The sequence below is a fragment of the Harpia harpyja genome, chromosome 14 (assembly GCF_026419915.1).
Source record: "Harpia harpyja isolate bHarHar1 chromosome 14, bHarHar1 primary haplotype, whole genome shotgun sequence".
Lineage (NCBI taxonomy): Eukaryota > Metazoa > Chordata > Aves > Accipitriformes > Accipitridae > Harpia > Harpia harpyja.
In genome coordinates this window covers 18,513,076-18,539,458 of record NC_068953.1, presented here as the reverse complement: position 1 = coordinate 18,539,458, position 26,383 = coordinate 18,513,076, and the positions used below count along the sequence as shown (strand labels likewise).

General features: G+C 47.7%; 1 protein-coding gene across 3 annotated transcripts in view; it reads right to left on the bottom strand.

The window, feature by feature from the left end:
- The window catches only part of IGDCC4 (immunoglobulin superfamily DCC subclass member 4), a 103,923-nt gene that overhangs the window by 39,458 nt on the left and 38,082 nt on the right, over nucleotides 1-26,383 (bottom strand). For all 3 annotated transcript variants that reach the window (XM_052808361.1, XM_052808363.1, XM_052808364.1), the window contains 2 exons: nucleotides 18,396-18,537; nucleotides 13,268-13,401 (listed from right to left, as the gene is read on the bottom strand). In XM_052808361.1, the coding sequence (XP_052664321.1) occupies nucleotides 13,268-13,401; nucleotides 18,396-18,537 (276 nt within the window). The remainder of the gene's footprint in view (nucleotides 1-13,267; nucleotides 13,402-18,395; nucleotides 18,538-26,383) is intronic.

Below are 26,383 nucleotides of genomic sequence, written 5' to 3'. Positions count from 1 at the left end.
TTCAGGTCAAGAGGGAATATTGTTAGAGGCAAAGGAAAAAAGAGCTGCAGTTTCCAAGACATCTTTCACTGCCTGAACAAAACAGGTCACTGAATGCACCTGCACCATGCTGTCCATTCTGTGGTACTAAAAGCTTTCACAGTGCTGCTATCTAAAACTTCATCTTTGAGACTTCTCACTGCCCCCCAGCTTTGTTTTGTCTCTCCAAGTAGCAAAACTGCTCTAGGCAAAAGCTTTGCACAGCCCAAGGCACAACCCATGGATTCATATCAAAACTTGCTGTCACTGATGACCTTTGTGGACTTTTTGCCCTTCTGAATCAGATGGATCAATTTCACCCTCTTTTACTGAAAAAATGCCTGTAGGGTGCCAAATGCAGCTCTGGGATGACTTGGAGTAGTGCACTAGGACTGAGAGAAATCCTCTGGCCACTGAGAAATCCTCTGGGCACTGAAAGAGTTAAAGAAGGTGGCACTTTTCCTGCACAGTTTGTCAACCTGTCCACACACTTGTGTTTGCACAGGAAGACAGCAAGGGTGCCATCACAGAGCAAGAGACAAGACTTACTGATAATTTGTAGAAATATTTCAAAATATTCCCCAAGGTTTATTGTTTACGAGCAACTCACGACAGAAGACTTCTCAGTTTATGCATTTTTCCACTTTCCTGTCATGAAACACAAAAGTCAGGCCAAATTTGGGTGCTCCACTTCTTTGTACCATTTCTTTCACAGGCATCTCTCAGCATCTGGAGTTGGGTTCCAGGGCCAGGTGGTGGGCAGGCACAGAGGAAATAAAACAAATTGCTTATGATCAAGTGTAGTACAAAACCAAAAGGAGGTGGGGAGGGGAGTACAGGGAACCTTGAGACAGCAAGTGAGCATGCCAGACAGACCTCAGCACACAGGCTGCCTAACCTCAAAAATCCAATCTGTATCATTTCAAAGTGAAGGAGAACTGTGAGCAGGGATGTTAAGGGAGGCACTATGGGGAGCTGCCTGGGACAAAGCTCAAAATGTTTATTTGAAGTTATAGCTTGAGTTATAACATACACAAGTGATTTCAAACTCCAAGAGTTTACAACTTGGGTCTGCCTCTAATACATCCATAATTCATCAGCTATCCTCTCCTGCCTCCCTGCTCTTGTTAGCGCAGAGTATCACTGAAGAATTCAGGCAGTGCAACAGGAGAAATGCTTTTTTGTTCAGTCAATTTGTGACTGTCGTTTGCAGTGACAAGAGGATGACTTCTTGGACAGGAACTAACACCTCTCTCCTGACTCCATAAACACCCTGCCTCGGCAAAAGTGCTGGAAGGTTAAACATGACTTGCATGGTGACACATTCAGCTCTCAGCTGTCAGCAGTTCAAGATTTGGAGATATCCAACAATCAAGCAACAATCTTCTGTTCTGCGAACTTTCTCACCCTCTCTGGAGGAGGAGCATGAAACCTTATTCATCCCTGCGAGCCTCCTCTGGGAATAGATTCTAGCACTGAGCAGCTGTTCATTAGAGAAAGTCAATGCTGTCACTGCTGTTATTCTACAGACAATAAAGGAGCAAATTACCCATTGCAAAGCACACCTTCAAAAATGCAGGCGCTGTGTTTGCAGAGCATGTCCTACTCCCGCTCCCTAGCGCTCTCCTTTTTCTCACACAACTCACAGACCTCCTGGACTGTTCAGGGAGAAAGCTAACAGCAAGCATGAAGGAGAAAAAAAAAACATCCTCCACACCTTCCTTCCTCCTCACTTTACACCGTCCTGGAAATTTATCTACAATTTATTTCTACTTCTGGGCTAGACCCAGGACAGGAGATAACTAGCACGCAACATCTCTAGGTAGGATGCTTGCCTAACTATATCCTAGCACTTTGGCATATCTGCTTTGGGGGCAATATAAACAATATCAGATCTCAAACCTGAGCATGCTTAGCAATAAGCATTTCTTCTTTTGTAACTGTTTTCATCTGAATACAGCAAGGCACAGCTTTGCAAACAGGAAAGCAAAGCAGCCAAGAGAGGACTGGCACCGGTGATTCTTCAGATGTGGCTAGAGATGCTGGGTGCTGTCCTTCCAACACCCTACAATTCAGGCCTCTCCAAAGTATCACAAGTCAAACACTGCCTCCTCTTCTCTTCTCCCCAAACACAGCTCTCACAACCACGCATCCTTTCCGAAAATTACCATTTGCTTCTTTGGGTTTTTCTTCCACATTTGCTATACCAGCCACTGTGGCAGTTTGGATCCAAGTTCTGTTTTCCTGTCACTGAAGTTGGGGAAGGATGACTTCTGGTTACAAGATCATGGACTCAATTCACCAAACATTTGGTACCGCTTTGATTGTTCTCAGCCTTGAAAACTCCTCCTCTACAGAGGATCAGGCTTTAGCACACAAGCCTTACAGGAGCTTTTAGGTGTGTGCCTCAGCAGAAATTCCAGTACTGACAATGCCTGGGTACTGGAAGTGCAAAAGTTGTCCCAGAGCAATCTGGCGGCACCAGTGCCCATAGCCTCCGTCATCTTTCCCTTTTCAGGCAGCTGCAGTGTGCCTGGGTCAGCGCACGAGTCATCTCAGAAGGAAGGCTGAAAAGGAGCCCAGCTTTTATTGCAGAAGTGACACTGTATTGGCGTAATGGTTTTTTTCTGCCCAATAATATAAATGAGCTCAGTAAATCAGTTTTGTATTGTCTTTTTACCACATACCTTCAAAACATTTTGTAAGCAGTTATGCATTTGTCAATGCAAACATTTAACGGAGAAGCTGAACAGGGAAGAATTTATCTCCATGTTCTGGAATAGAGAGAGAGTCTCTCTTCCTACTTATTAAGTTAGTGCTGCAGCAGAGCAGCTACACATCATTTGTCATCTTTAAAGCAGCATCCAAAGAAACATGCAGAAATGATTAAAACACAGAAGTTCAATCACTTTCTTAGTGCTATTAAGAGACCTCCACCTACAGCACTTGTACCTCAAACTACTATCACAAAATCCCCAAAAAAGAAGTCAGCAAACAGATCCCAAAATACATGGTGCAACCTACACTTCTAACAGCAGGCACAAAACCTGCTCCTTTAATGTCCGCATATACGTACATGCAAAATGGAGAATTTAATAGATGAAATACACTTCTATGATTTAAAAAAAAAAAAAAAAAAGAGAGATTAATGAGTTTGGATGACGAGTGTTCATTTACTACCTGGACACATTCCTCAGACCAGCATCTGCCACAGCTTCTGGTGTCTCTCCATGGAACATGTTACATGCCATGTGTGGCAGGAGGAGCTGCTCTAGGAACTGCTTTTCACTTGGCTTGAGAAACAGCTTGTTAAACATTTTCCCCAGCTCTAGGTCCTGTGTCTGGAAGCCTGGGGAGCACACAGATCCCATCCAGACAGGCAGAAGGGCCATCAGGCAATCCTCTTTCATTCGCCTCGACTTCTTTATACAGCTGACAGATTTCAGCTCAGAAATTAAATCCTTTAATGTACTAGCTCAGTCACAAGTTGACACCCTGAGCTGTACATAACCAGAAGCCCAGAAAAGCACAGCAGTAGAAGGTTTCCAGGAATTGCATTGGATTTTTAGGGGGCTCTTCCCCAAACCCTTGATCCTTCAGGTTACGGAGTTTTACACGTCCAGGGTACATTTAGCTCTGCTGCAAAGCAGTCGGAGTGTGCTTTACCCACCGCTCCACCTCCTGTAAAGCCGTCAACATTGGCTCTCTGTTTGTGTACATGCATTTGGAACTGCTCTTCATCACGCCAAAAGGGATGGGAGCCAGCCAGACTGCATGCCGAATTCCTGCTCGCTTCCCCAGCAAGCGCTTGGAAACGCCTACATTTGCACTGCTCTGAGCAGTAGCTAGGCAAAATAACCAGGAGGTGCCATGCCGACAGCCACCATGGTCATGCAGCCCTGTAGCCCCACTGCACAAGGACGGCTGCTGCTTCTTACGAGAATTAGGGCTCTTCTCGTTTTCTGCCACAGGCCCAAGTCAGCCAAAGGGTTGGAGACCTCAGGCCACATATCTGAATCCTCAGAAACCTGAAGATATATCACAGAGAGTTTCTGGGAGGCAGAAGAAGCAGACCACAAGCCAGAATGTGGCAGAGGCAATAGGAAACCCAAGTTCAGGGCACTGTGGAAACTGAGACCTACCAGAAGGACTGTGCTGGAGCAGTATTGATAATGTCACCATTTTAGATAATAACTATTAATTAATAAGCCTTTAACCATTCTTGGCACATTTTCACAGACCTTAGTGCAAACAAACTCCTTAAAAGAAAGTTATTCAGTGTACAGTAGGAGTTAAGCCTCTAGATTGGATGAGAGACCAACAAAAAGAAGTAGTGAAGAAAGGAGCAGAGGTACCTCAGTGTCTCTGAAGCAGTTTAGAGAATGGCAGAGCAGTCTCACTGCCCTAACCCTAAGACCCAGACAGCTTATGTTACTAAAGATGAAGCCTTAAAGCACTGCAAGCCCCAGCCATTCCCCAGCAGCTGCCAGAAACACAGACAAGACAGACAAGGGCTACAGGAGGACGCTTTGCAAAGTTATCACCAGAACAGGAACCACCACGCTACACCAGGCATGTCCCACAGCTGACAACACTGATGCTACTGCAACACACCATTCTCAGCAGCACAAGGGCATAACCAGACCCCTTCCTTGATGTGATCTGTGCCACTAACTCACTGTGCTGCTGTCAGCACATCTCTCGGCATCTCCACGACTCCATCTGCTCAGTTTGTAACTTAGCTAATTCATAAAGTGAAGGTGCAAAAGTAATAGCCAGAGAGCATCAGAAGACCCTTAACAAAAGCCACGGTATCAGAGATTTAAATGTAGACTCTCTCCAAATCAGTAAACACCAAATGGCCCTGGGGACCTAAGCTTGCCAGTCTCTGGGATTCAGTGGAAACATTCCCACACTTCTTTAACCATCATTACACCAGCTCTCTTCATCATTTTCCTAGGCCAGCACACCACCTTCCAGGATGATGCAGAAGAAATCTCCAAGAAAAAAGGCTGTAAGGCAAGTAAAGATACTCTGCTACCTCTTGCACAGAAAGGAGGCAGAGAGATGGTCAAGTGAAGACCTTTCTGGCTCAAGGTCACAAGCCCTGAAATTCCTCCTTAGTCAGTCACCTCACATTGTCTCAGTGACTGGAGCCAATTCACTCCAGTAACTTCCTCCTTGTGCTCAGAGGCTGATGTTTCCCAGGGGCTGACACCTATTTCATCAGATCTATTTGCAGTTCAGATTTATTTGCAACATCAGATCTATCTGCAATTCACGTACATCTAGTCACAGCAGAGAGGCAACAGGCTGAAGGCTCTAGGCTGTATAGAAGGACACAACCTGCTTTTTTCACCACCAGGGCTTGTGCTCTGCCCCATTCTGTCTGCCAGAGACGGCCATTCACATTACTGTCATACACGGCTTTGAAAAGAGAAACATTATGGGAAGCCACCTCATAGTGTGGTCTCCCTGATGCCAGGTACACAGAATGCTTCCTACAAGCTACGCTTCAAACACACAACATGCTGGGAGCCTACAGTAACACAGTCTGGCAGCAAACAAAGACTGCCAACTTGGAAGGAAGAACTAAAAGCAGATGGATGCATCTGCATTAACTCAGGACAATACAAATCTGTTTTTCTAGGAAAAGTCTGGAAGGAAAGCTGGCTTTCCATGGGGAAAGATCATTAGTGATATCCAAAGATTCTGTCAAAGCCCTCCGGCTGGACACTTGCTGAGTGCCGCAGAGAGCCTTGATCTGTCTAAGACTGTGCCTGAAGACACAGTGTTTGGTAACACCACCTGCCCCTCCTTATCCCATCCTTCTTTTCTTTCCTGCTTCTCAATCTAGTCCACAATCCATGTGGTATTGCCCCTTGGCTGCACTGGAAACAAGAGTTGGGCAAAAGCATCTCTCAGTTACTGAAGGCAAACTCCCAGCTGTGTCCTGAGCGATCCCTGGCATCCCAGATATCCAAGCAAGGGCTCAGAGCAGCATGGCTTGGCTCCTGATTCAGCCTCCCCCACGATCTGGGCTGACTCACCCCATTCTTGTTCCTTAGCACCACTGGGCCTGTAGGTACTGGTGGGTCTTTGAGGCAGGGACAAGCCTCCTCCATATGCCTGTCCCATGTCTAAAGCAACAAGACCATGAGCTTTGCTATGCCTCTGGACACTTGCAACGTCTTCACTCCAGCTGTTAGGATGCTGTAAGTGCCGTAGGGCACTGCTAGCCCTCGACCTCAGAGAGCTACTGAGGCTCTGCTGTAACACAGACAATTAATAATTAACAAGTGCCATCAGGAACCCAACCACATCAACCTTCCTGTCCCACAGCCCACTGCAAGCTGCTGACCTAATTATGATCTCTATTCTTAGCTCCCTTCCAGCCTCACGGTGCAGGCACAGCCTGTTCAATACCCTCTGGGAGAGGCCAGGTGTGATCCCCGGAGTGCAGATGTGCTGATGCACCACACGGTTACACCACCACCAAAAGACTCTCAGAGGAGAGCTGAATGAAGCCTGACGCTTAAACCCTGCTTCAGTCAGAGACTTACCAAACACCAGCTCTTATTTCAGGAAGCCTCAAAAGCACAGCAGATCTGGATTAATAAGAGCTGCATGTGGAGAACGCTGGAAGACTGCAAACCATCCCTGAATCCCACCATCCTTGGTCTTCAGGAGTCAGAGGCAGAGCTGTCTGTAACACATGAGTCTGGCCATACCTGACAGCTCCAAACATCATAAATAGCCAACATTGCATGTAGGAGAGACCGGTTTCCCCTCAGGACCTGGAAACAGCTCACCTATTCCCAGCTGTACATCCCTTGTTCTGCTCTATTATCCTTGACACCTCTGTTGCCACTCACTTCAGTGCCAACCCCGGGCTTAGCTGTTCTGCTTAATGGGAGGTGAGGGCTCTGAATTTTCTATCAAATCCTCTGTCACCGCAGGCTGCTAGAGCTGTCAGGAGCGTGGCATATCATAGCCCCACCGAACTTCACAGACAGCTGAGCTGAAACTCCCCCTGCGGCTCCTGGGAACAGGCTGCTGACACTTGAGCTACCAGAAGCTTTCTCTCGGCAACATGAGTGGTGTGATGCATGCTGGCCCCGTACGAACTCCAGCCAAAGAGAGAGCTGTGTGTTTGGGCGGGTGCCTGACACATGTCTGCACCAGCCCTTCACAAGTTTCACCCAAAATCTGTGGTCTCACTCCTGTTCCATGCGTGCTTGAAATCACTAGCATTGCTAGGCTCAGTAAAAGGGAAATGGAGTGCAAGTTTACAGCTCATGTTAGGCTTTAAAGGTCTATTTATTAAGCTAGAAATGCTGTGTATCTCCTCCTTGATCTTGCCATTCTCTGAATTCACACTTACCATGGTTTGCTTAGCATCCTCTGCCACAGAGAAGGATCAAGAGCATTTTTCACAACCCAGCAGATGCATTATGCAAACAGCTTCAGATACCTGCTGCCCAGGAAACTGGGGCTTCAAAACACACATAAACAGAGTCCTCATGGCTGAGCTTTACGGATGTCAAGTGGAGAGCGGTTCCCTGCTTAACTGTTAGTAAAGTGAAAGAGGAAAGGGCAAAGAAAAACAGGATGCTAAAAGAAGAGAGGGGAAAAGCAACAGAGGTCTGCGCCCAGCAGAAGAGGCACATGGAACAGGGACACAGCAGTTGCAGGCTGGAACTGGGATGTCCCCTTCTCCAGAGGTGAAGCATCGCTTGCTGGTTAAATCAACAACTCACAGTAAACATACAGCTGTCTTATCCCAACCCATGTCTCCTCTCTCTACGCATATCCATGACCCTCTCGCGTCCCAGAAGCAAAGCCTTTAGCAGCCTCCTGTGCCCACAAACACAGCTGTGGAAGCTCTCCCCCTGCAGCTCTGCCCCCCATAACACCACAGGGCCCTGCTGCCTCTGCCGCATGGGTTCCTGCTGGAGAAAGACCACCCCTGACCAGGTGGGACCATCACCCCACTCTGGTTAATGCTGCCCTTCGCCATCAATGGCAGCACAGACAATGGGATCAACACCCGGCTGCAGTCAGGGAGGTCAGACCAGAGCAGCGCTGACCCAAATCTGAACTTCCCTGTCCCTAGACTGCACAGTATCCATGTTCAAAACTGCGAGGGGAGCACAGCACGTGTCGTCAGGGCTCAGGCTGAGCGCCAGCCCAGCATCCAGCATGTCATTCGCACATGCAGGGACTGAAAATCCACTTGTGGTAACAGCACGTCTGTTTCTGCGAGGTGGTGGCCAACTGTGAGTGCTGCTCACTTCATCACCACCTTCCCCTCCATCTCCAAAGCTCATCCCATTCAATAGCTGTATTCTCCTACAGTCCTTTGGAGCAGGAACCACCCAGGTCCCAGCACCCAGAGCCAGGCTCTCCCTTGGTAACTGCAAGCCACTACAATACAAACACCAAAAGAATAAAAAACATGAAGGTGTTTCAGCTGCCTCCAAGCACTGTCCCTGTTATCATATTTCATACAAATATTTGGCTGAAAAATACATTTCCTGGGACACTGCTGCAGCAAGCTGCTACAACTGTCAACGTAAATGATGTTCTGCCAACGGCAATCTTGCAGTGTCATCTCTAATAACACAGTACTAAATCCCAATTCACAGGGGACGTGCTCATCTGCTGGAAGACTCTTCAGTGGCATGCTCAGCCCAGACCTCAGCCCTGCCATACCTACGCCCATTATCCTGATCTGTTCTCCCCATTCCTGCATTTATTGCAGCACAGGCAGAGGATCACACAGAGCACACCTGTGAGACCACCACACAAACATCACTGCACAGACGTTTTGTCAGTGTTGGGGCAAGGCTGTTGCACATTCTGATTCTTGCCAGCCTGGTCTGAGGCAAAGGTTTTACCCATATACATGTCACAGCAATCATGACTACCCTGCATGCACACATCAGGAATAGGGTGCAGAGGACATAGGGAAGAAAAACACCACACCCACAATCAGGTACATATCTGCATCTTCCTCTGCAAGTGCACCTCAGTGCCCAGCTCACCTGAGCAGACAGACCTCCAGCACCAAATGCCCATAATCACTCTCCAGACTGACCTATCACTTCTAAGAGGGCAACTCCAAGGCTATTGCATTATCCCTCTTTACAGAGGCAGAAATTAAAGGTGTTGAGGAACCGATTCTCCTCTACGGCCCAATAACAGAGAGGAAAGGAGAACGCAAGAGTCCTGGCTCCCAGGACCATGCTTTGTTCACTTTTCTGCAATGACCATCCTGTAAATGTGAAAAGATACAAACACTGAAATCTACAGAAAGGAGCTGTGGGGTCAGTATCTCAAAATGGGTGGTCTTGTTTTAACCTTTTGTACTTCTCCCAGCCCAGTCAAAACTCTATTATACTCTAAAATTGCTAAGATCTTTAACTTTCTTTACGTCACTTAGGGGACGCTACACTGCCTATACATACTCAAAGGGATTAAAAACCAAGGAGGAAGGAGAATTTTTTCAAGACCCCCAACACTGTGTAACTAGAAATAAGAAGATGAACTGCAGGAAAGTAAAATTTCGGTTAGCTATGGAGACTAGAGATCCCAGTCTCCATTCAATGGGGAAGATGCAATGGGAGTTAAGGGGATCCAGACTCCTTGTGTCATTTAAAAACAGAATGGATGAAGTCCTTGCAAAAATGTAGTGTGCTCGCAGAAGCACAGCCTCTGACGGTTATTTGTGCCGCACTGGGGATGCAAGCCACATTGTACCAGTCGTGGGGCAAAAACATAGCAAGAGGTAGTCCCTATCCCCAAGAAAACACACAAAGAGCAAGCACGTGCATGACATGGAGGGAAAAAGTGAAGTGATAAGCAGTGACCTGCTGAGACCACACAATGTCGTGTTCCCCAAGCCTTTCTGCTACTCTTCTTTGAGATCTGCTTTATGAAGCATGGCAACACTTCCTTGTGTACGTCAAGGATGTGGGAACATGACTGGGATACGCAGGGAATTAACTTTATATACAAGTTTAGAGTAGGGCTCCAGAGCCTGCTTCCAGGAAAAGGACCTACAAGAAACAAGACACAGCCCTGCTGAGAACTGACCCCAAGCAAAGGCAGCACGCACAGACAGAATGCCTGGGAAAAGCATCCTGCAGCCAGCTCCTAATGCCCTTTTTGGCAGAGAGCACAGAAAGGCTGCCGCGTTCATCTGTCCAGGTGAGGGGTGAAGGGACGGAGCTGCCAGATGTGTTTGGCATTCTGTCCACCGGGGAGCAGTGGAGATCCAAGGGGAAAATCCAAGTTATCCCTATTTCGACAGCAGGCTCTGTTTCAGGGCTGCGTGACTGTATCCTGCTCTCCTGTCTGCTCTCTTCCCTTCCAGCTCAAATGCCACTTCCCCAGGGAACGTCTGGAAATTTGCACCATGAAGTCTGCACAGCCAAAACATCTGCAGTGCTTACAGCACCGCTGTGCACCGCTGCTCTCTGCCCTGCCCATGTAAGGCCAGCATGTGTTTAGCCACCAACACACAATACAGCCTTCCCCACATGATGGGGAAGTCACACCGTCAAGGGAAATAACACTTTTGGGGTTTTTAGGCCATGCAAATATGACAGAAGGGGGTCGTGCTAATTGCTGCCTCTACTGGGAAAAGGCCTTTAGTAAGGGAGACGGAACAATTCCCAGCCATCATATCGGGAACAAGGGGGAGGGGGGGAGGAAAAGGACAACTGGGCAGAAGAGCTATAGGGAAATGGATTCTTTTGCTATGCACAGCCAGTTCAAATCCAGCGTTGTCTGGCAGGGGCAGAGGCATGAACACAAGATGTTCCCAGGCCTGAGGGCTGGCAACCCAGCGCAAGTGGAAGTGTTTGCATTATAACCAACACGGCCCCAAAATCTGACACGAGCACACAGATTTGGTCAGCATCACACAACACTGCCCAGTGCTGTCAGTGGGACACCAAACCTGCAGGCACAGTTGGTAAGGAGACAATAAGTCCCACTGCACAAACCTTTTCCAGGGGCCTTGGCAGTGCAGCAGGACTGAAAGACTGGACTCCCATCTTACCTCAGCACAAATGACTCACTAGCCATCAGCAGGGAGGGAAGAAGTAGTTTAGTTGCTCCTGCCTGCAGACACATAGGACTTTGGCCCCTGAAATTTCCAAATAAGCAACTTAAGCAACACTAAATAGCTGTATTTCAGGCTATTATTCTTTGGGGTTCCCCCCCCGCCCCGCCACCAGAATTTTTTGTTTTGGTTTAGTTTGGTTTTATTTTTTACAACCAACAAAGGATTTCTGCCTGACCAGTTGACTCCAACTACTATCAGCTGCTTCTGAACAGGGAGGAAAAGACTCCTCAAGCCAGACCAGGCGTCCAAAAAAGTGCCTCTGATGGTGAAGTGCTGAAACAAAAAAGGATCAATACCATGCCAGTCACTCATGGAGGAGTTTGCAGCCCGCACAGGTCACTGCAGTTTCCCATCTGTCTCAGAGATACTTCTCCCCAATTATAAAAAACCCCAGAGATTTAACAGGCATGTTTTTCATCACTATCAGCTCAATCTGGTGAAAAACTCAACCTCGCATATTTGTTTTTGCAGCCAGCGGGTGGTATGGTGCTGCAGAAGTGAGATTTGGGTGAGAACTCCAAGCAGAAATCTGCTCAGGCCGGCTGGTGCTCCAGAAGGAACGCTTCCCATTTAACCTCTTCCATTGCCTCCATTTGCAAAGCAGATTAAACATTGCAGAGTTACAAGATACAATTATGCAGCATGAGTTATGATGCCAAGGACAGCATATTCACCTTTGTAGCTTGATCAATATTACTTATCAATAGCGAACCAGACCCAGCACGGGACCTGTCTCTGGAGTGTGGAACTGCCCATCGCAAGCGCTCCCCTCGCCTCTGTGCTTCATTAAGCACACAGAGGATCTGGCAAGGGCTGGCAATTAGATACAGAGCATTCAAGCGCTCACGAATTCTCTGCAGATTCCACACAGATTACCTCCACGACGCAATCCATTGATCAGAGGTGTATTCTCAGGCTCCACAGTTAATTACACTCGCTGCTGATGGATGAATGGCAAAGCCACCTCCGTGAAAATACATTGGTAGCAGAATGCCAAGCAATGCAATCCTAAACAAAGACAAAAGGGGCTGGGAAGGATTTCAGAGCTTTCAGGGTTAAAGCTGCCTACAAAATACACTGGGGTCAGCATGAACAGGAGACAGACATGGCAGCAGGGCACTGTCCCGAGAGAAGGGACAGCTCAGCCAGACTCCCAGCCCTGGTGAATCTGTCCACTTGCAGGACAGGGATTATACAATACTGGGGAGGCAGTCAGGCGTGCTGGGAAGGATGCTGGAGTCTGGAGACCCCCACTGCACTTATGCTTTCAGCTACATTCTCATGTCCAGACTTGCCCACTGCACTCTTGGTTTACAAAGAAAAAAAGCACTCAGAGACTGAGGCCCAGATTGGGAGATGAAGGACAGCCCATACCCAAAGCCTTGCTCCAACAGTCTGTGTCACCAGAAGAAATCCCAGCTGAAACTGTTCCCAAATACCACAAAAAGATCTCTGGAGCCTACCCAACAGCTCAGCAAAGAGCCAGCAATAGGGACACAGAATGCAAGTCAGATGTCACCATGCTTAACATCCTCTGGACTCCACTAGGCAACCTGGGGTAGACACAGCCCTGCCAACTACTCCAACTATTTCTCTTGCTAGCTTGGGCAGGCACCTTCCTCTGTCTGTGCCAGCCTTTGCTTCTGTTGCCATCCAAGGCCACTGAAGATAAGATCACAAAAACACTGCACTTCCCCAAGCGCAAGCAGGGTACCTGACCCCTTCTAAGAGCCCCAGAGCATAAAAGAGTCTAGGGCTGTCTAGGGCTGTCAAAATGCACCTGCTGTTACAATCCACCTGCAAAAGAAAATCCCTGGGTACAGAGAGAAACAACCCCATTATTATTGTTGGCTGCCTAATCCTGTGGCTGGCCAGAGCAGCCAGCTGCGACTCCCAGGCGGCAATATCTCCCAAACCAGCCTGCTTCTCCCATGAGAATAAAGAAAAAATCTTTAATAAAACACCTTCTCTGCAAGTTTTAACCAAAGCCTGCCACATGCAGACCCACACCATCAGAAGAGATCATCACCAATATTTCAGCTCAGCTTGCCATCACACACAATGGCTATCCGGTAGACGTGTGCCCAGCCCAACATGCTGCTGCCTGCACCTTACCTTTCAGGACACTGAGGACTGCATCATTGCTGTAGCGTTTTCGGGCGGCGTTGGTTGCCACGCAGTGATAAGCCCCAGCATCGCTCTCCCGCACATCCACAATTTGGAGAACACCATTTGGAAGAGTTATAAACCTGAGTGACCAAAACGAAGAGTGAGACACAGGCTATGCCTTACCTGAGCTATTCATCAACTCAAAGCCCTTTTATCCCTTCCTTTTCTCCTGCAAATGTATCATGTGCAGGTCCTGGTAACCACAGCAGAATGGAACCAAGAAACCTTTGAGCAACCCAACTGGTGGTTCTTAAAAAGCAGCAGGTACAGACCTATCTGTCACCCTGGAGTCTTCACAACATAGGATCTGCTTTTGGGAGACCAGGCCAATAGGACTTTGCTGATACAAACCAACTGCATAGTACAAAACAACTATATACACACATGCACATTTCTACATACATATTTGCACATGTCTCCAAGTGAAGTGCCTTTGCACACACTACAGCCAGTTTCACCACTTGGTTTTCACAAAGGTTTGGGAGCCAGAGAAAAAAATACATTGCAAAGAAGCCTGAACATCATCTTTTTCCTGCTGCACCTCAAGCACGTGAAGGGACCAGCTGATAGACAGCTGCAACTTCATGGCCCAAAGCAGCCAGGACACAGCTGCCTGAAGCTGCACCATTCCTGGGTTGTGTTGATTCCTTTTGCTCTTCCACAAGTTTCTGGCTTTCACAAGCTGACAAACTTACAGCCGGGCATTCAGTATCCCCCCCATTTTCCCATGGAGTGCTACTGGGCAACACTTCCATGGAGTGAAATGGCTACGTGGCTCATAACATGAACACAATCCTTGCTGCATTATACTGAACAAAGCAAATGATTAGCAATTAGCATAAAAGTAGGAGCTGGCTGTCAGCATCTCCATTTTCTGCCTGGATTCCTAGATGGCAGCCTCTTTATTCTTGAATGCAAGGCGCAAAGCCTACGTGATCCTTTTTAATTATATATGAGATTCATTTTTAATTGCAAGCCTCTATAAACAGAGCTGCCGAGCTTTGACAGGCAGCTCTGGGTTATCAGTCTTCATTATGAAGAGGACACATTCAAAGGCACTTGCTAAGGGGAGGGATAGCAGCTCTTCCATGGGAACAGCACAAAGACAAGTTATAATCATGAATGCCAGTCCTTCCATCCACAAAGATCCCAATAAGTACAACCAGTAAGTAGAACTGTGGTATTCCAGGTGCTGAGACAGCTGGAGTGCCATGAGCAAGGGTCATGGCACCAGGAGGGCCTTAAGAGATCACCTATCCTGTGTTCAAGCCATGGTCACCAACAGCACACCTGCTCCTGCAAACTTTTATCCTAAATCTCCAGTGATGGAAATACCTCCCTTGCCCTAAAGCAGTCTGTTCCAGCTGCGAGTCTAGTGTCTATCCTGGACCTCAGTTGCTGCAATCTGAGCTCATCACTTCTTGTCCTCTTCACAGCTGATGAAGAAACAGAAGAGCTAACAGAGCTCTTCCAGTGACCGTACTGTCTCTACTGGCACAATCCTACAGCCTGATTCATGGACACAGACTTGCTGAAGCTTCCCACGTACACAAAGGCAACTGCCCCACATCCCTAAAGCCATGCTCCCGCTACTTACAAAGACACTTTTCTCAGGATCAGGCTCCAGAGGCCTCAGAGGAGGTGGCACCCAGAAAGCCCTCATCAAAATGCCTCATCAGGACACAGGAGAAAGGAGACAAATATTTGCATCCTCTCAGCTCTGTGGAGGGAAAGCCTCCCACTGCGATAATATTTATTTTTGTCGTGCATCTGCCATTTGAGTCTGTAATTAATATCAACATATTTCAAACACTAGGCAAGGCATCTCCCAGCCACAAAAAGACACTCCAATTATGTATCACAGATTCACTGAGGCTGGGAAGGACCTCTCAAAATTGTCTATGGTCTTTCCTCTTTCAGTGCAGGGTCAGCTAGACCAGGTTGCTCAGGACTGTGTCCACAGTCATGCTCAGCCAACACACCCAGCTTCTCTTGAGGGCAGAAAACAAGGCACTGTGTTTCTAAAGAAAGCAGGAGCTGGAGGCAAGGGGGAGTGAGTGGGGAGACTCAGTCGACACATAGCTCAAGATGGTCCCTTCGGCAAGACCAGCAGTAGAGATATCTACTTAATGCAGTACGTCCTGTTGGGAAAGCACGATGGAGGTGAGCATCGCTCTCCCAGGGAAGCAAGGAGGGAAGAAAGGCAGGATTTCTCTACCCACAATTTCTCCCAGCTGCTCACAAAGCCTCCAGTTCTTCAGGCTCCCAGCAGCCCTGGACTAGAAGCCCCCAAGCAGCCTGCAAGGGCATTCTGCTCCATCCCCAGGCTCTTTAAGGAAGCTAAGTTTGCCTGATGATTCTGAGCAGACAGCTGATGCTAGCTTTCCTTCCACACAAAGGGCTGATCTTTGTCTGCTCACCTTCACTATGGATTAAACAGAAAACAAAACCCAAAGGACAGACAAAGGCCCTGGGAAAAACAGAAATGCTGGCACCTCAGCAGTCTCAGGAGTTTTGCCATTGACAGCTATAGCACCAGGATCTCACAGGAGACTGCCTTGAATGGGGGCAAAAGGCAAGCCCCCCACTTGCAGCAGGTAGCTGGTTAAAGGGTAGCACACTCAGACCAGGGCCCAGTTACCATGGGCACAGAAGGCAGCAAGCTACAAGAGCAACAGGGCACAAACATGTAGCTGTTCCCCTCTGTGCTCCTCCCTGAACAGACTCTACAAGAGAGCACAGAGGGGCTGACAGCTGCTCACCTCTTCAGTGACGATTACCAGGGCAGTGCTCAAGAGCTGAAATCAAGCACCGCTGCCTTGTGTCCAAACCCTGCAACCCTACAGCTCAGTGCACTATGCTGTGGGTATAGCAGAGAATATTCCGGTATCAACAGTCCAACTCCCTTTCTTACTTTCTCCTCAATAAACTGCTGGCACATCCTTCCTCGCAGCCTTTTGAAGGTACACAAAATAGACTAAAGCACCAGTCCTCAGGACAAGTTAGGAACCTGCAGCTTTGTTGCAGACTCAAAGTTTGCAAGCCCTTTTGCTCACAGCTCAAGAGCCCTGTAAGTGAACGTAAGCCATATTAAGGCACTCCTGACACACGACAGAAGCAAACTCTCCACACAGATAAAACCGTCACTTAGCCAAAATGTGGAAAAAGACATTGTGATTGCAGACCATGTGATCTATAGGGTATGTGCCTACGTGCAGACCTCTAAAGACCTCCAGTTCCTAGCAAGTACTCATCTTAGCTCTAGAGAAAATAAACAGCAATTTGGAGCCTGGTGTGAAAGCCAGCCAGCACCTAAAACAGAGAAGAGATTATGCCAAGAGAAGTAGCACACACCCCAAAGCAACTGCATTCTAGAGAAATCCTGCAAGCCACCTCTCAGCAGCTGCTACAGATTTAAGACGATGTTTTTAGAAGTACCTCAGAGCCAGAATTGCAAAATACTTCTGTGCCTTACATATGAAAGTTAGATTTTGTCCTGAACTTCAGCAGGGCAGGAAAGGTATTCTGAAAACATCACTAAGCACTTCTCTGCCCTTTGGGCTGTCTAAGTATTTTTTAAGCTCAGCCTTCAGCACCCTCGAGGTTGGCACCATGCTAGAACCTGCACCCAAGGGCAAAGGCTGAAGACACTGCCCAAAGGTAAGATCAACACAAAAAAAGGAAAAAAAAAAAAAAACACCAAAAAGAAAAGGGAAAAAAAACAAAAAGCAATGTCAGTTTCCCATGATTATTCTATCCCTCTTAAAAGAAATCATAAACATTGATGTAGTAGCATTATCTCAAGGGTTGTATCTATAGCCCTAGAGCCTGATTTTGTACAAACACCTAACCATGCTATTCTGGAATATGAAATCATCATCCTGACGCCTACCTATCCAAATGATTGCATTTTCACAGGCTCATCAGAAGCGTGCACAGGAAGGAGCCCACAGTAATCAGGCTGGCCTGAGAACGGGTCCTTAGGCATGATGCAGTAAGGATAATAGAGAGCTCTGGTTGGCAGCCAACATTTCCTGGAATTCACTTAATTCCTTCGAAAGCCAGTTATATTAAATCCAACAACAACTAGACAACAACAAAAAAGCAAACACTTCTGAAAAAGCATATTAGCTGAAACATGATTTAAAAAGCAAGATCTGCAGCCAGAGATTACAGTCTGGCTTTTACAAGGAAAACAATTTTCAGGCTGCCTGTGTTGAAAGCAATCTCCGAGTAAGTAATTTCACAACATCCATCGAGCTGTCTCATTAAAAAGCCATTGCTCTATCTATGGCACACTTCCGCCTGCAACCCCTTCTTTTTCGCCTTTTTTTTTTTTAATTAATTAATTAATTTCCTTCTCATTACAAAGCAACAGCCTCCTGTAAACCTTTAGATGCCACACTTCAGACTCAAAGATATAAGCGGTCATTCTTACAGAAACAGTCATTACTGCAAAATTATTCCTAAACCTTACCCCACCCCTCTTTCCTTCCTCTTCTCCTGCCTCTTGCCTTAACTTCCCTGGGGGGAAACCGCTCCTTCTGCAGAACAGAAAATGAGTTTTTAAGAACTGAAGGACAATGCAGTCACTGATCCCCTGCAGAAGTCATATCTACAGACCAACTAACAGCCAACTAATGGTTTATCTTCTTCTCATGCCTGTAACTGACTTTCATTAAGGAAAAGGTATCATACTGCAGGATTCTTATCTTTTCCCCTAAAAAAAGAAAATTCAGGGTCTTTTACTAGATGACCTCTAAATATAGGAATAAAACAAATGGAAAAACCTCCCAGATTACTGAGCACAGACACTAGTCTAGAAGAATCATTAGCCCCAAGCACTTGGTCCATCATGGGAAAGGTTCCAGAACAAGAGATCAGTAATAAAAAAGGGCTTGGTTCTTTTTTTTTGGTGGGTTGGATGATGTTTGGGGGAATGTTAATTTTATTTAGGTGCTTCTATCATCTCTCTCTTCATTCTACCTTTTTATGAAGGATTTCCACATCGTAAATGGTCAGGTTTTGTTTTGCTTTTTTCCAAGGTAACCCAGGAAAAAAATCAGGGCATCACCTGGGTTCTGCTGGAACAGCTTCATGGTCCTTCTCCCACGTGATGACAGGGGAGGGCAGTCCTTCAATCCGACACTCAAACCGGGCCATGCCATTTTCTTCCACGGTCTGCGACTCTGGCTGTTGGAAAAAACGTGATAAGGCTGGGGAAAGAAGAAGGGAAGGAAAGTTAATAACTCAGTGTTTCTCCTGAGAAATGCAAACCTGTTATGATGATGAGTTATGAGGAAGGCTTTTCCCTCCTAAAGATAGCCTGAAATGCAATTCCTCACTTTCCCACACCCTACAGACCCTCAGCCGTCCTAGAAACAGTAACTAAAAGGTTTCAATGTGCAGATTTGCTTCTTGCTTCATTTTCTCCTTTAAGGCAACAGTGTGAGAGAAAAGATAGGCAATTACTGGGTTTCAGCAGTTGCCTTCCTAAATTGCTTCCTTGTTTGTTCACTTGCTCCATTCAGGAAGGACATGTAGAATGAGAAAAAGAAGAGGGAGAAACAAAACAACCCTGAGAGACCAGAGTTTCCCCTTGCCTTGCGGCATTCCCGCAGCCGCAGGAAATTAAAACAAGGCAAGAGGAAGAACAAAGCCAGATGTCAAGTTACTTACACAAAACAACTGCCCACAGGCTGGCAGTGCTGGAGACTAGGGGAAGAGACCATAAGGATTATGATCCTTCTTCTCCATAGTGAACAGCTTTACCTGCAAAAACCAACTTCATCCTACTCAAGCAGAGGAGATGCAGCCAAGGGGATACAGACACAGTCACCTTCCTAAGAGGAGGAGGATAGATTTCCTACATGCCGGGACACTTATTTGCTCTCCAAGGCTCACCCCTGTCTATATGCTTCTTTCTATACTACAGAGGCTGAACTTGCTTCAGAGACAAAGCACTAATATTTATGATTGCTCTTGGACCGCACCCTTCCCATCGTTCGTATGCAGCTGCCTCATCTTCCTCCCCTTCCATGCACACAGCAAAACCCCACTGACTTCAGTGGAACAGAAATCCTTCCCCTGGGGCTGTCACCAGATGTCCTATCAATAGTATAACCCGAAGGCATCTCAGTCACACGGTGGAGTTTTGAATATGCATGCAGGCTCCTTGATGGGGGCAGAAAGCTTGTATTCTTCTCCACCAGAAGAACTGGCTTCTGCTTTCAATAGGTCTCTGTTAAACCGCCTTTGCTGTTAAACCCACCCTGCCGTACGAATTCATCCAGCAATGCTATAACACAAGTGCCAGAAATCCTGAACGTGGCACAATAAACATAAATTTCAGCCAGAAAACAGGCTTGACTGCTAGGTCAAGCACAGCGCTGTGCTTATAAGGACCCCAAGTGACCTTCTGGTCCTCCAACACAATTATGTGCTTGTGCCACCACTGCTTCCCAAGAACATCCATCATTGCTTTGGATTTTATAGGACTCCAAAACTGAAGTTTCCTTTGCATCACACACACTCAAACATACATACACACACATACACACTTTATTGCAGTGTTAGCTTGAGAAAGTATGTACAGTTTTGAAAATTAAATGCTTTTATGTGACCCATTTTAACCTTGGCCTATTCTCAGCTGTCATTAGTGGTTTTCTTTAATTTAAATAGTTATCACATGTTTAAAGCAACTCATTGCTCTCCACAGCAGCTACAGACTGAATTCTCCCACCAGCTGTCCGCCAAGTCTAGTTTTTCAATTCAATACAAATGGCAATAAAAAAAGTTTTCCTGGAAAAATTTGAAAAATACATTAATATGTAAGGCCCCAATTCAGCCAAGTGCTTTAGTATTTTCAAATATACACTGCAGACCAGTTTAACACAGAGTAGTTTCTACGGATTACAAGATCTTTTAAGCTCATGTTAATAAAACTTGCTGAACCCAAGAGTTTAAAAGAAAATCCATCAAATGCCAGCGCACGTTCAGGATGGCACCATCAAAACAACATTCTCCTGGCAGCAGATACCCTTAATGCTCTTTCCTGTTATTCTCTTTTCATCCTACAAGTGTAAATGAGAGGCTATGAAGGGTCACGTACCCAGAAAGGTCATGATGGGAGGCAGGAATCCTTCTAAAAAGATGAAATCTGTAGGCACCTCTGTTCCCTCCACTTCATGTCAGGTCACCTGTTCATTATGATGTGGCATCATTTAAGCTGATATGGTAAGGCCCCAAAGTTTACAGCAGCTTTAGATCAGTCTCCAGAGACTGGAGAACCTAAGTAACACATGGTGTGCATGAACAGCAACGCCACTGTCACCAACAGCGGTGAAAAGGCTCCATAAATCCCAGCTGGCATCTCCCCACTCTCTTTGCTCTCCCTCACAGCTACATGCGTGTACATTTTGCACAGTTTGGTAAGAGATGCAGAATGTTTAGCAAGCCAGGCTTAACTCTGCACATTTTGGCATGAAGTGCAAAGGCATACAAAAGGTGACAGTGCCTCCTGGTCTCCCCAGGGTTGCCCAGACAATAACCTGTCCCAAAGCAAGGGGCTGCTGCCTATTCCTCCCCATCACCTGCCAGACCTGCAAGCTTGAAATTCCCTGCTGAGAACCAGATCCTGCCCTTCACCTCCCTCCAGCCCCATCTGCCTGCTGTGCTGGGCTCTGGAATGGCTCTTCAAAAGCAAAGAGCCAAGAAATGCACCCGTGACAGATTTCTCATTAGGATATGGAGGACCGTGACTAAACAGCGACCCTGATTAGGGAGCGCAGTGTCCCTCTTGCTCCGGGCAGCATGCAGAAACAGCCAGGGTTCCCAAGCAGAGTCACAGCTCCCCGGCAGAGCCAGCAAAGGCTGAGAGCTCGGTGGGTGCTGGAGGTTCAACCGTGGCAATGCAGAGCAAACCATTTAGTGTCTTTTAGTGTCTTCTAGTGTCTTCTCATGATAACTCTTGGGGTGGGATTCAGAGGCTGAGCAGCTCCATCACATTCCTTTTACAGGATCAGGATAGGGATAGTGGGGATCACTGAGGACAGCCTGAAAAAAATCACCTCTGCAAGCTCTGAAAGAAGCAGCCTGCAGCCTCCCCAGTGAAGGAGAGGACAGGGAACGTGAACAGGGATCTTTTGTGCACAGTAAGCAACACCAAAATAAGATAAGAATGGTGAAAAGATTTCTCTGATGCAGGACTGAACAAGAACCCTGGATCTCAGCACTGGCAAGGCTCAGACAGAGACAGACTCGCTGGTCAGGCTCATTGCTGCTCCACAAGCGTCCTCTGCATCAGCTTGGGGCCAAGACCACAGCGTGCTGTGATTCCTTGTGTTCTTCCTCTGTCATCCCAAGGGGTACCAGGTAGAACGGAGAAGGCAGAACATGTCCAGCAACTACAGTGAGACCCAACCTAGGCTCAGAGCTGTGCTGCAAACAGCTGGCGCTGGGAGGAAAGAAGATAACCAGCCAGAGCAAGGCAAGCCTGCTGTGGAAGGAGAGGACTGGAAAGCAGGTCCTGCTACTCTGATGCACTGCACAGACGTGCATGCGGGTCACAGCGAGCACAAGACAGGCTCCAACACACTGCTCACCCTAGGGCCAGAGGGATCCTTAGGAGGGGCTGTTCTCCTCCCAGAAACATGTTCTGATGGAAGGGACTACTGCAGAAGTGCTGCAGAGTGAGAGGTTTTCACGTAGGCAGGCAGGGAAAGAAGATGCTTGAGGGTAAAAGGGAAACAAAGATGACAGATACATACTCGACATTATTTTCAACTCCTTAGCTAGAGTTTAGCTTGCAAAGCCATCCCAAACCACAAAACACCTCCCAGCCCTGTTACACTGATTACCTCAGTAAAAATTACCTACTGCAGGTGAGAAGGTGAAGAGCATTACAGCACACTGTCCTCAGCAACACGCCAAAGCTCCAGGCTCTGTGGCTTCAGGAACGGAGCACGCAGCTCCCTCCCTGCTGACATGTTAAACCCAGCTGGAGCCAAGCCGTGTGTGCCAAGGCTTTTAGCCCAAAGCCCAGGGGTGACTGCAGTATGGTGAAACACAGCACCCTCCCCCTCTCCCAGCAGCCTGATCGGTGCAGGAGGCCATGAGCTTGGAAAGACTGCCAGCCAGCAACACTACACCCCAGGCAGAAAATGCAGTCTATGCAAGGAATTCAGCCTTCTGAAATGGGCTTGCTGCTCTCTCCCACAGCGCTTTGCCCCCAGACTCTCAGGGTGCTCGTCTCCTTTGTATCTTTTACAATTATTAGTAGGTATTTCTAAGATGGGGGCAAATTCAGCCCCCACTGAGATCACATACACCACCCAGATGACGTGTCTCTGAACGGCTCACCTCTGATCAGGCCTGGGGAGTAGAAGGGAAACACACACAGAAAGTCATGGAAGCAATTTGCCATGGCCCCACAGCACAGCAGAGGCAGAGCCAGAACAGCTCTTGGTCTGCAGGGCCATATGGCAGCACAGGTCCTGTGCTGCCCAGCTAATCCGTACAGGGCTTGCTCCTGTCTCTTCACAGATGCCAGTTCCCCACCTACTCAAAACAGCGTCTGAAAGTCACATCTGTGGATGGTCCAGGGCCTGTGCATTCATCTGCTGGAGGTTTTCCTGCCCAGCCTGGCTCTGCATACAGTCACTGGCCTTCACTCACCTGTGCACCTAATCCACCAAATAAATAGCATAAAATCCATAAAATAAATCTTTAAAATAAGAGTAAATCCCAGTCTGCCTTTACTCAAATCCCAGACACGCTGTGCGTCACAGAGAAGATACACTCTCCTTGTGGAGAGCGGATCATGAAAGCCCGTGTGCATTGACTCCTGCTGTGGCCTGTACCTCCAGGTACAGTAACATCCCAAACCTCTCCTGCACTCACTGCCAGCAGCCACGCAACGCAGGCCCATTCCCTCCAGGCACAGCAAATGTCTTCATCTGACAGTCACAATTACTGTAATTTTCTAGAACCTCCCTCGCACAAAATGTTTAAGCTAAATTAACAGCTTTAACAAATTTTCACAAATGTAGTTATTAACAGGTAGATAGCTACACCTTCCCACAACTAAACTAACGCCCCTGGTATTCCACGTGGGAGCACGCAGGGCTCGGAGAAACCTGCAAATCTAATTCATCAGCCTGAGCAGCTGTTAACAGGCACAGTCACACCAAGAGCCATCACAGACTCACTCCTCCTCATTTGCCACGGTCACCACTGCCACAAGGTGTGGATGGCCGACCATGGATGGATCCCCAGCCCAGGAAAGGAAACACACTGTGGGTCAGAAGCACAAGCTGATGGCAGGGATAACATATCCCACCTGTTGAACAGGTTTTCTTCTATTGCCCCATACTGATCAGCAGTGCCCAGGGCAATCAGGACGAAGAATAACTCCATCTACACATAAACAGCTTTGTATAGACTACTGTATTCAGTGGCAGGGGGAAAAAAACCAGGCCTTTACAATCCTCATTTGCACCAGCTGAATGCTAATGTAGCAAGTGCTTCTGCCAAACCCACAAAACAAATCGAAGGGAGAGATGCATTTCATTAATCAATTCCCTCGCTGCTCTCCATTCAGAAATGAGTATGTCATGTCAGGTGCATGCATGTGCCACAGAAGCAGCACTTTCCCTGTGCAGATGGTAATAAAAGGAGACATATGAGTATGCACAAGGAGAGAGTTCACCTGAAATTCCCTGTTTCTGGGAGAAACCCAGAACGGGATGGAGAGACATGTCACCTATGCACGCTTCTCTAGAAAAATCCAGGGGGAGGGAAGGGCAATTTAAGTCAGTCTCCTGGTTTTGAGATGCCTCCGCTGTTCTCACTCGTGAGACACCAAACAATAAATCCAGGTCCGTAACAGATGCACAAACCATTGCCACTGGGCAAGAGGCATGGTGCAAACCTCAACGCAAGTCACCTCTAGAAGGGAATATATCCTAATTCAGGGTGGCTGGGATTGGGGTGGGAACAGCGAAATAAATCCTCCCAGATTAATGACACCTTTCATACTCCAGGTCTCCCACCTCCCCAGACAATATCTGCATGCAGGGTCCCTGACTCCATCTTCCCAGCCCTCAGGGGTCCCTTTGCTTAATGAAATACTGGAACCAGGTATTTATCTGGCACTACAAATCACTGAATGGAGGAAACAGGAGGGATGGGTGACCAGCAATCTGTGGGTGCTGCATGCTAAACGTTTTCTGAGCAGAAAAGGAGGACACGTTGCAAAGGTCAAAGATTTTCCCCCGATCTGGCAAAAGCTTCACCTGCCATCAGGAGTGCTGGTTTCTACAGCACAGTGCTCACAGACTAACACACACGCTTGGCCAAACCTGGACCACCCTGCCTGGGGTACCAGAGGCTAAATACATCACAGAATAAAGTGGGTGTTAGGACATCTGCTCTGCATCTTCACCTACCACAGCTCTGAGCAAGTGCAAAAGCACCTCGGCCCTGATGGTGTGCTGCGCAGCTGCATTCATCAACATTTGTTGTAAGGGACAACAAAAAAATGGTTTTACAAATATGTTAATAGTAAAAAGAAACCCAAGGAGAATATCTATCCTTTAATGGATACAGAAGGGAATGTTGCCACGAGAGATGAGGAAAAGGCTGAGGTACTTAATGCCTTCTTTGCCTCAGTCTGTAATAGGGAGACCAGTTATCCTCAGGGTACTCCGCCGCCTGAGCTGGAAGGCGAGGATGAAGCGCAGAATATACCCCCTTAATCCAGAAGGAAATAGTTAGTGACCTACTACACCATCTGGACACTCACAAATCTATGGGACCAGACGGGATCCATCCAAGAGTACTGAGGGAACTGGCGGAGGTGCTTGCCAAGCCGCCCTCCATCATCTATCGGCAATCCTGGTCAACGGGGGAGGTCCCAGATGACTGGAGGCTTGCCAATGTGACACCCATTTACAAGAAGGGTTGGAGGGAGGATCCGGGGAACTGCAGGCCTGTCGGCCTGACCTCGGTACCAGGGAAGATTATGGAACAATTCGTCTTGAGAGCGCTCACATGGCATGTCCAGGACAAACAGGGGATCAGGCCCAGTCAACACGGGTTTACGAAAGGCAGGTCCTGCTTGACCAGCCTGATCTCCTCCTATGACCAGGTGTCCCACCTAGTGCATGAGGGAAAGGCTGTGGATGTTATCTTCCTTGACTTCAGCAAGGCCTTTGACTACTCCTTGAGAAGCTGGCGTCTCGTGGCTTAGACAAGTGTACTCTTCGCTGGGTGAAAAACGGGCTGGATGGACGAGCCCAGAGGGTTGTGGTGAATGGAGTTAAATCCAGTTGGTGGCGGGTCACAAGTGGTGTTCCCCAGGACTCAGTGTTGGGGCTGATTCTGTTTAATATCTTTATCAATGATCTGGACGAGGGGATTGAGTGCACCCTCAGCAAGTTTGCAGATGACACCAAATTGGGAGGCAGGGTTGATCTGCTTGAGGGTAGGAAGGCTCTACAGAGAGATCTGGACAGGCTAGATTGATGGGCCGAAGCCAATTGTATGAGGTTCAACAAGGCCAAGTGCCTGGTCCTGCACTTCGGTCATGGTGACCCCATGCAGTGCTACGGGCTTGGGGAAGAGTGGCTGGAAAGCTGCCTGGCAGAGAAAGACCTGGGGGTGCTGGTTGACAGCCAGCTGAATATGAGCCAGCAGTGTGCCCAGATTGCCAAGGCGGCCAACGGCATCCTGGCCTGTATCAGAAATAGTGTGGCCAGCAGGACTAGGGAAGGGATCGTCCCCCTGTACTTGGCACTGGTGAGGCCACACCTGGAATACTGTGTTCAGTTTCGGGCCCTTCACTATAGGAAAGACATTGAGGTGTTGGAGCGTGTCCAGAGAAGGGCAATGAAGGTGGTGAAGGGTCTAGAGAACAAGTTTTATGAGGAGAGGCTGAGGGAACTGGGGTTTAGCCTGGAGAAAAGGAGGCTGAGGGGAGACCTTATCATTCTCTACAACTACGTGAAAGGAGGTTGTAGCGAGGTGGGTGTCGGTCTCTTCTCCCAAGTAACAAGCAACAGG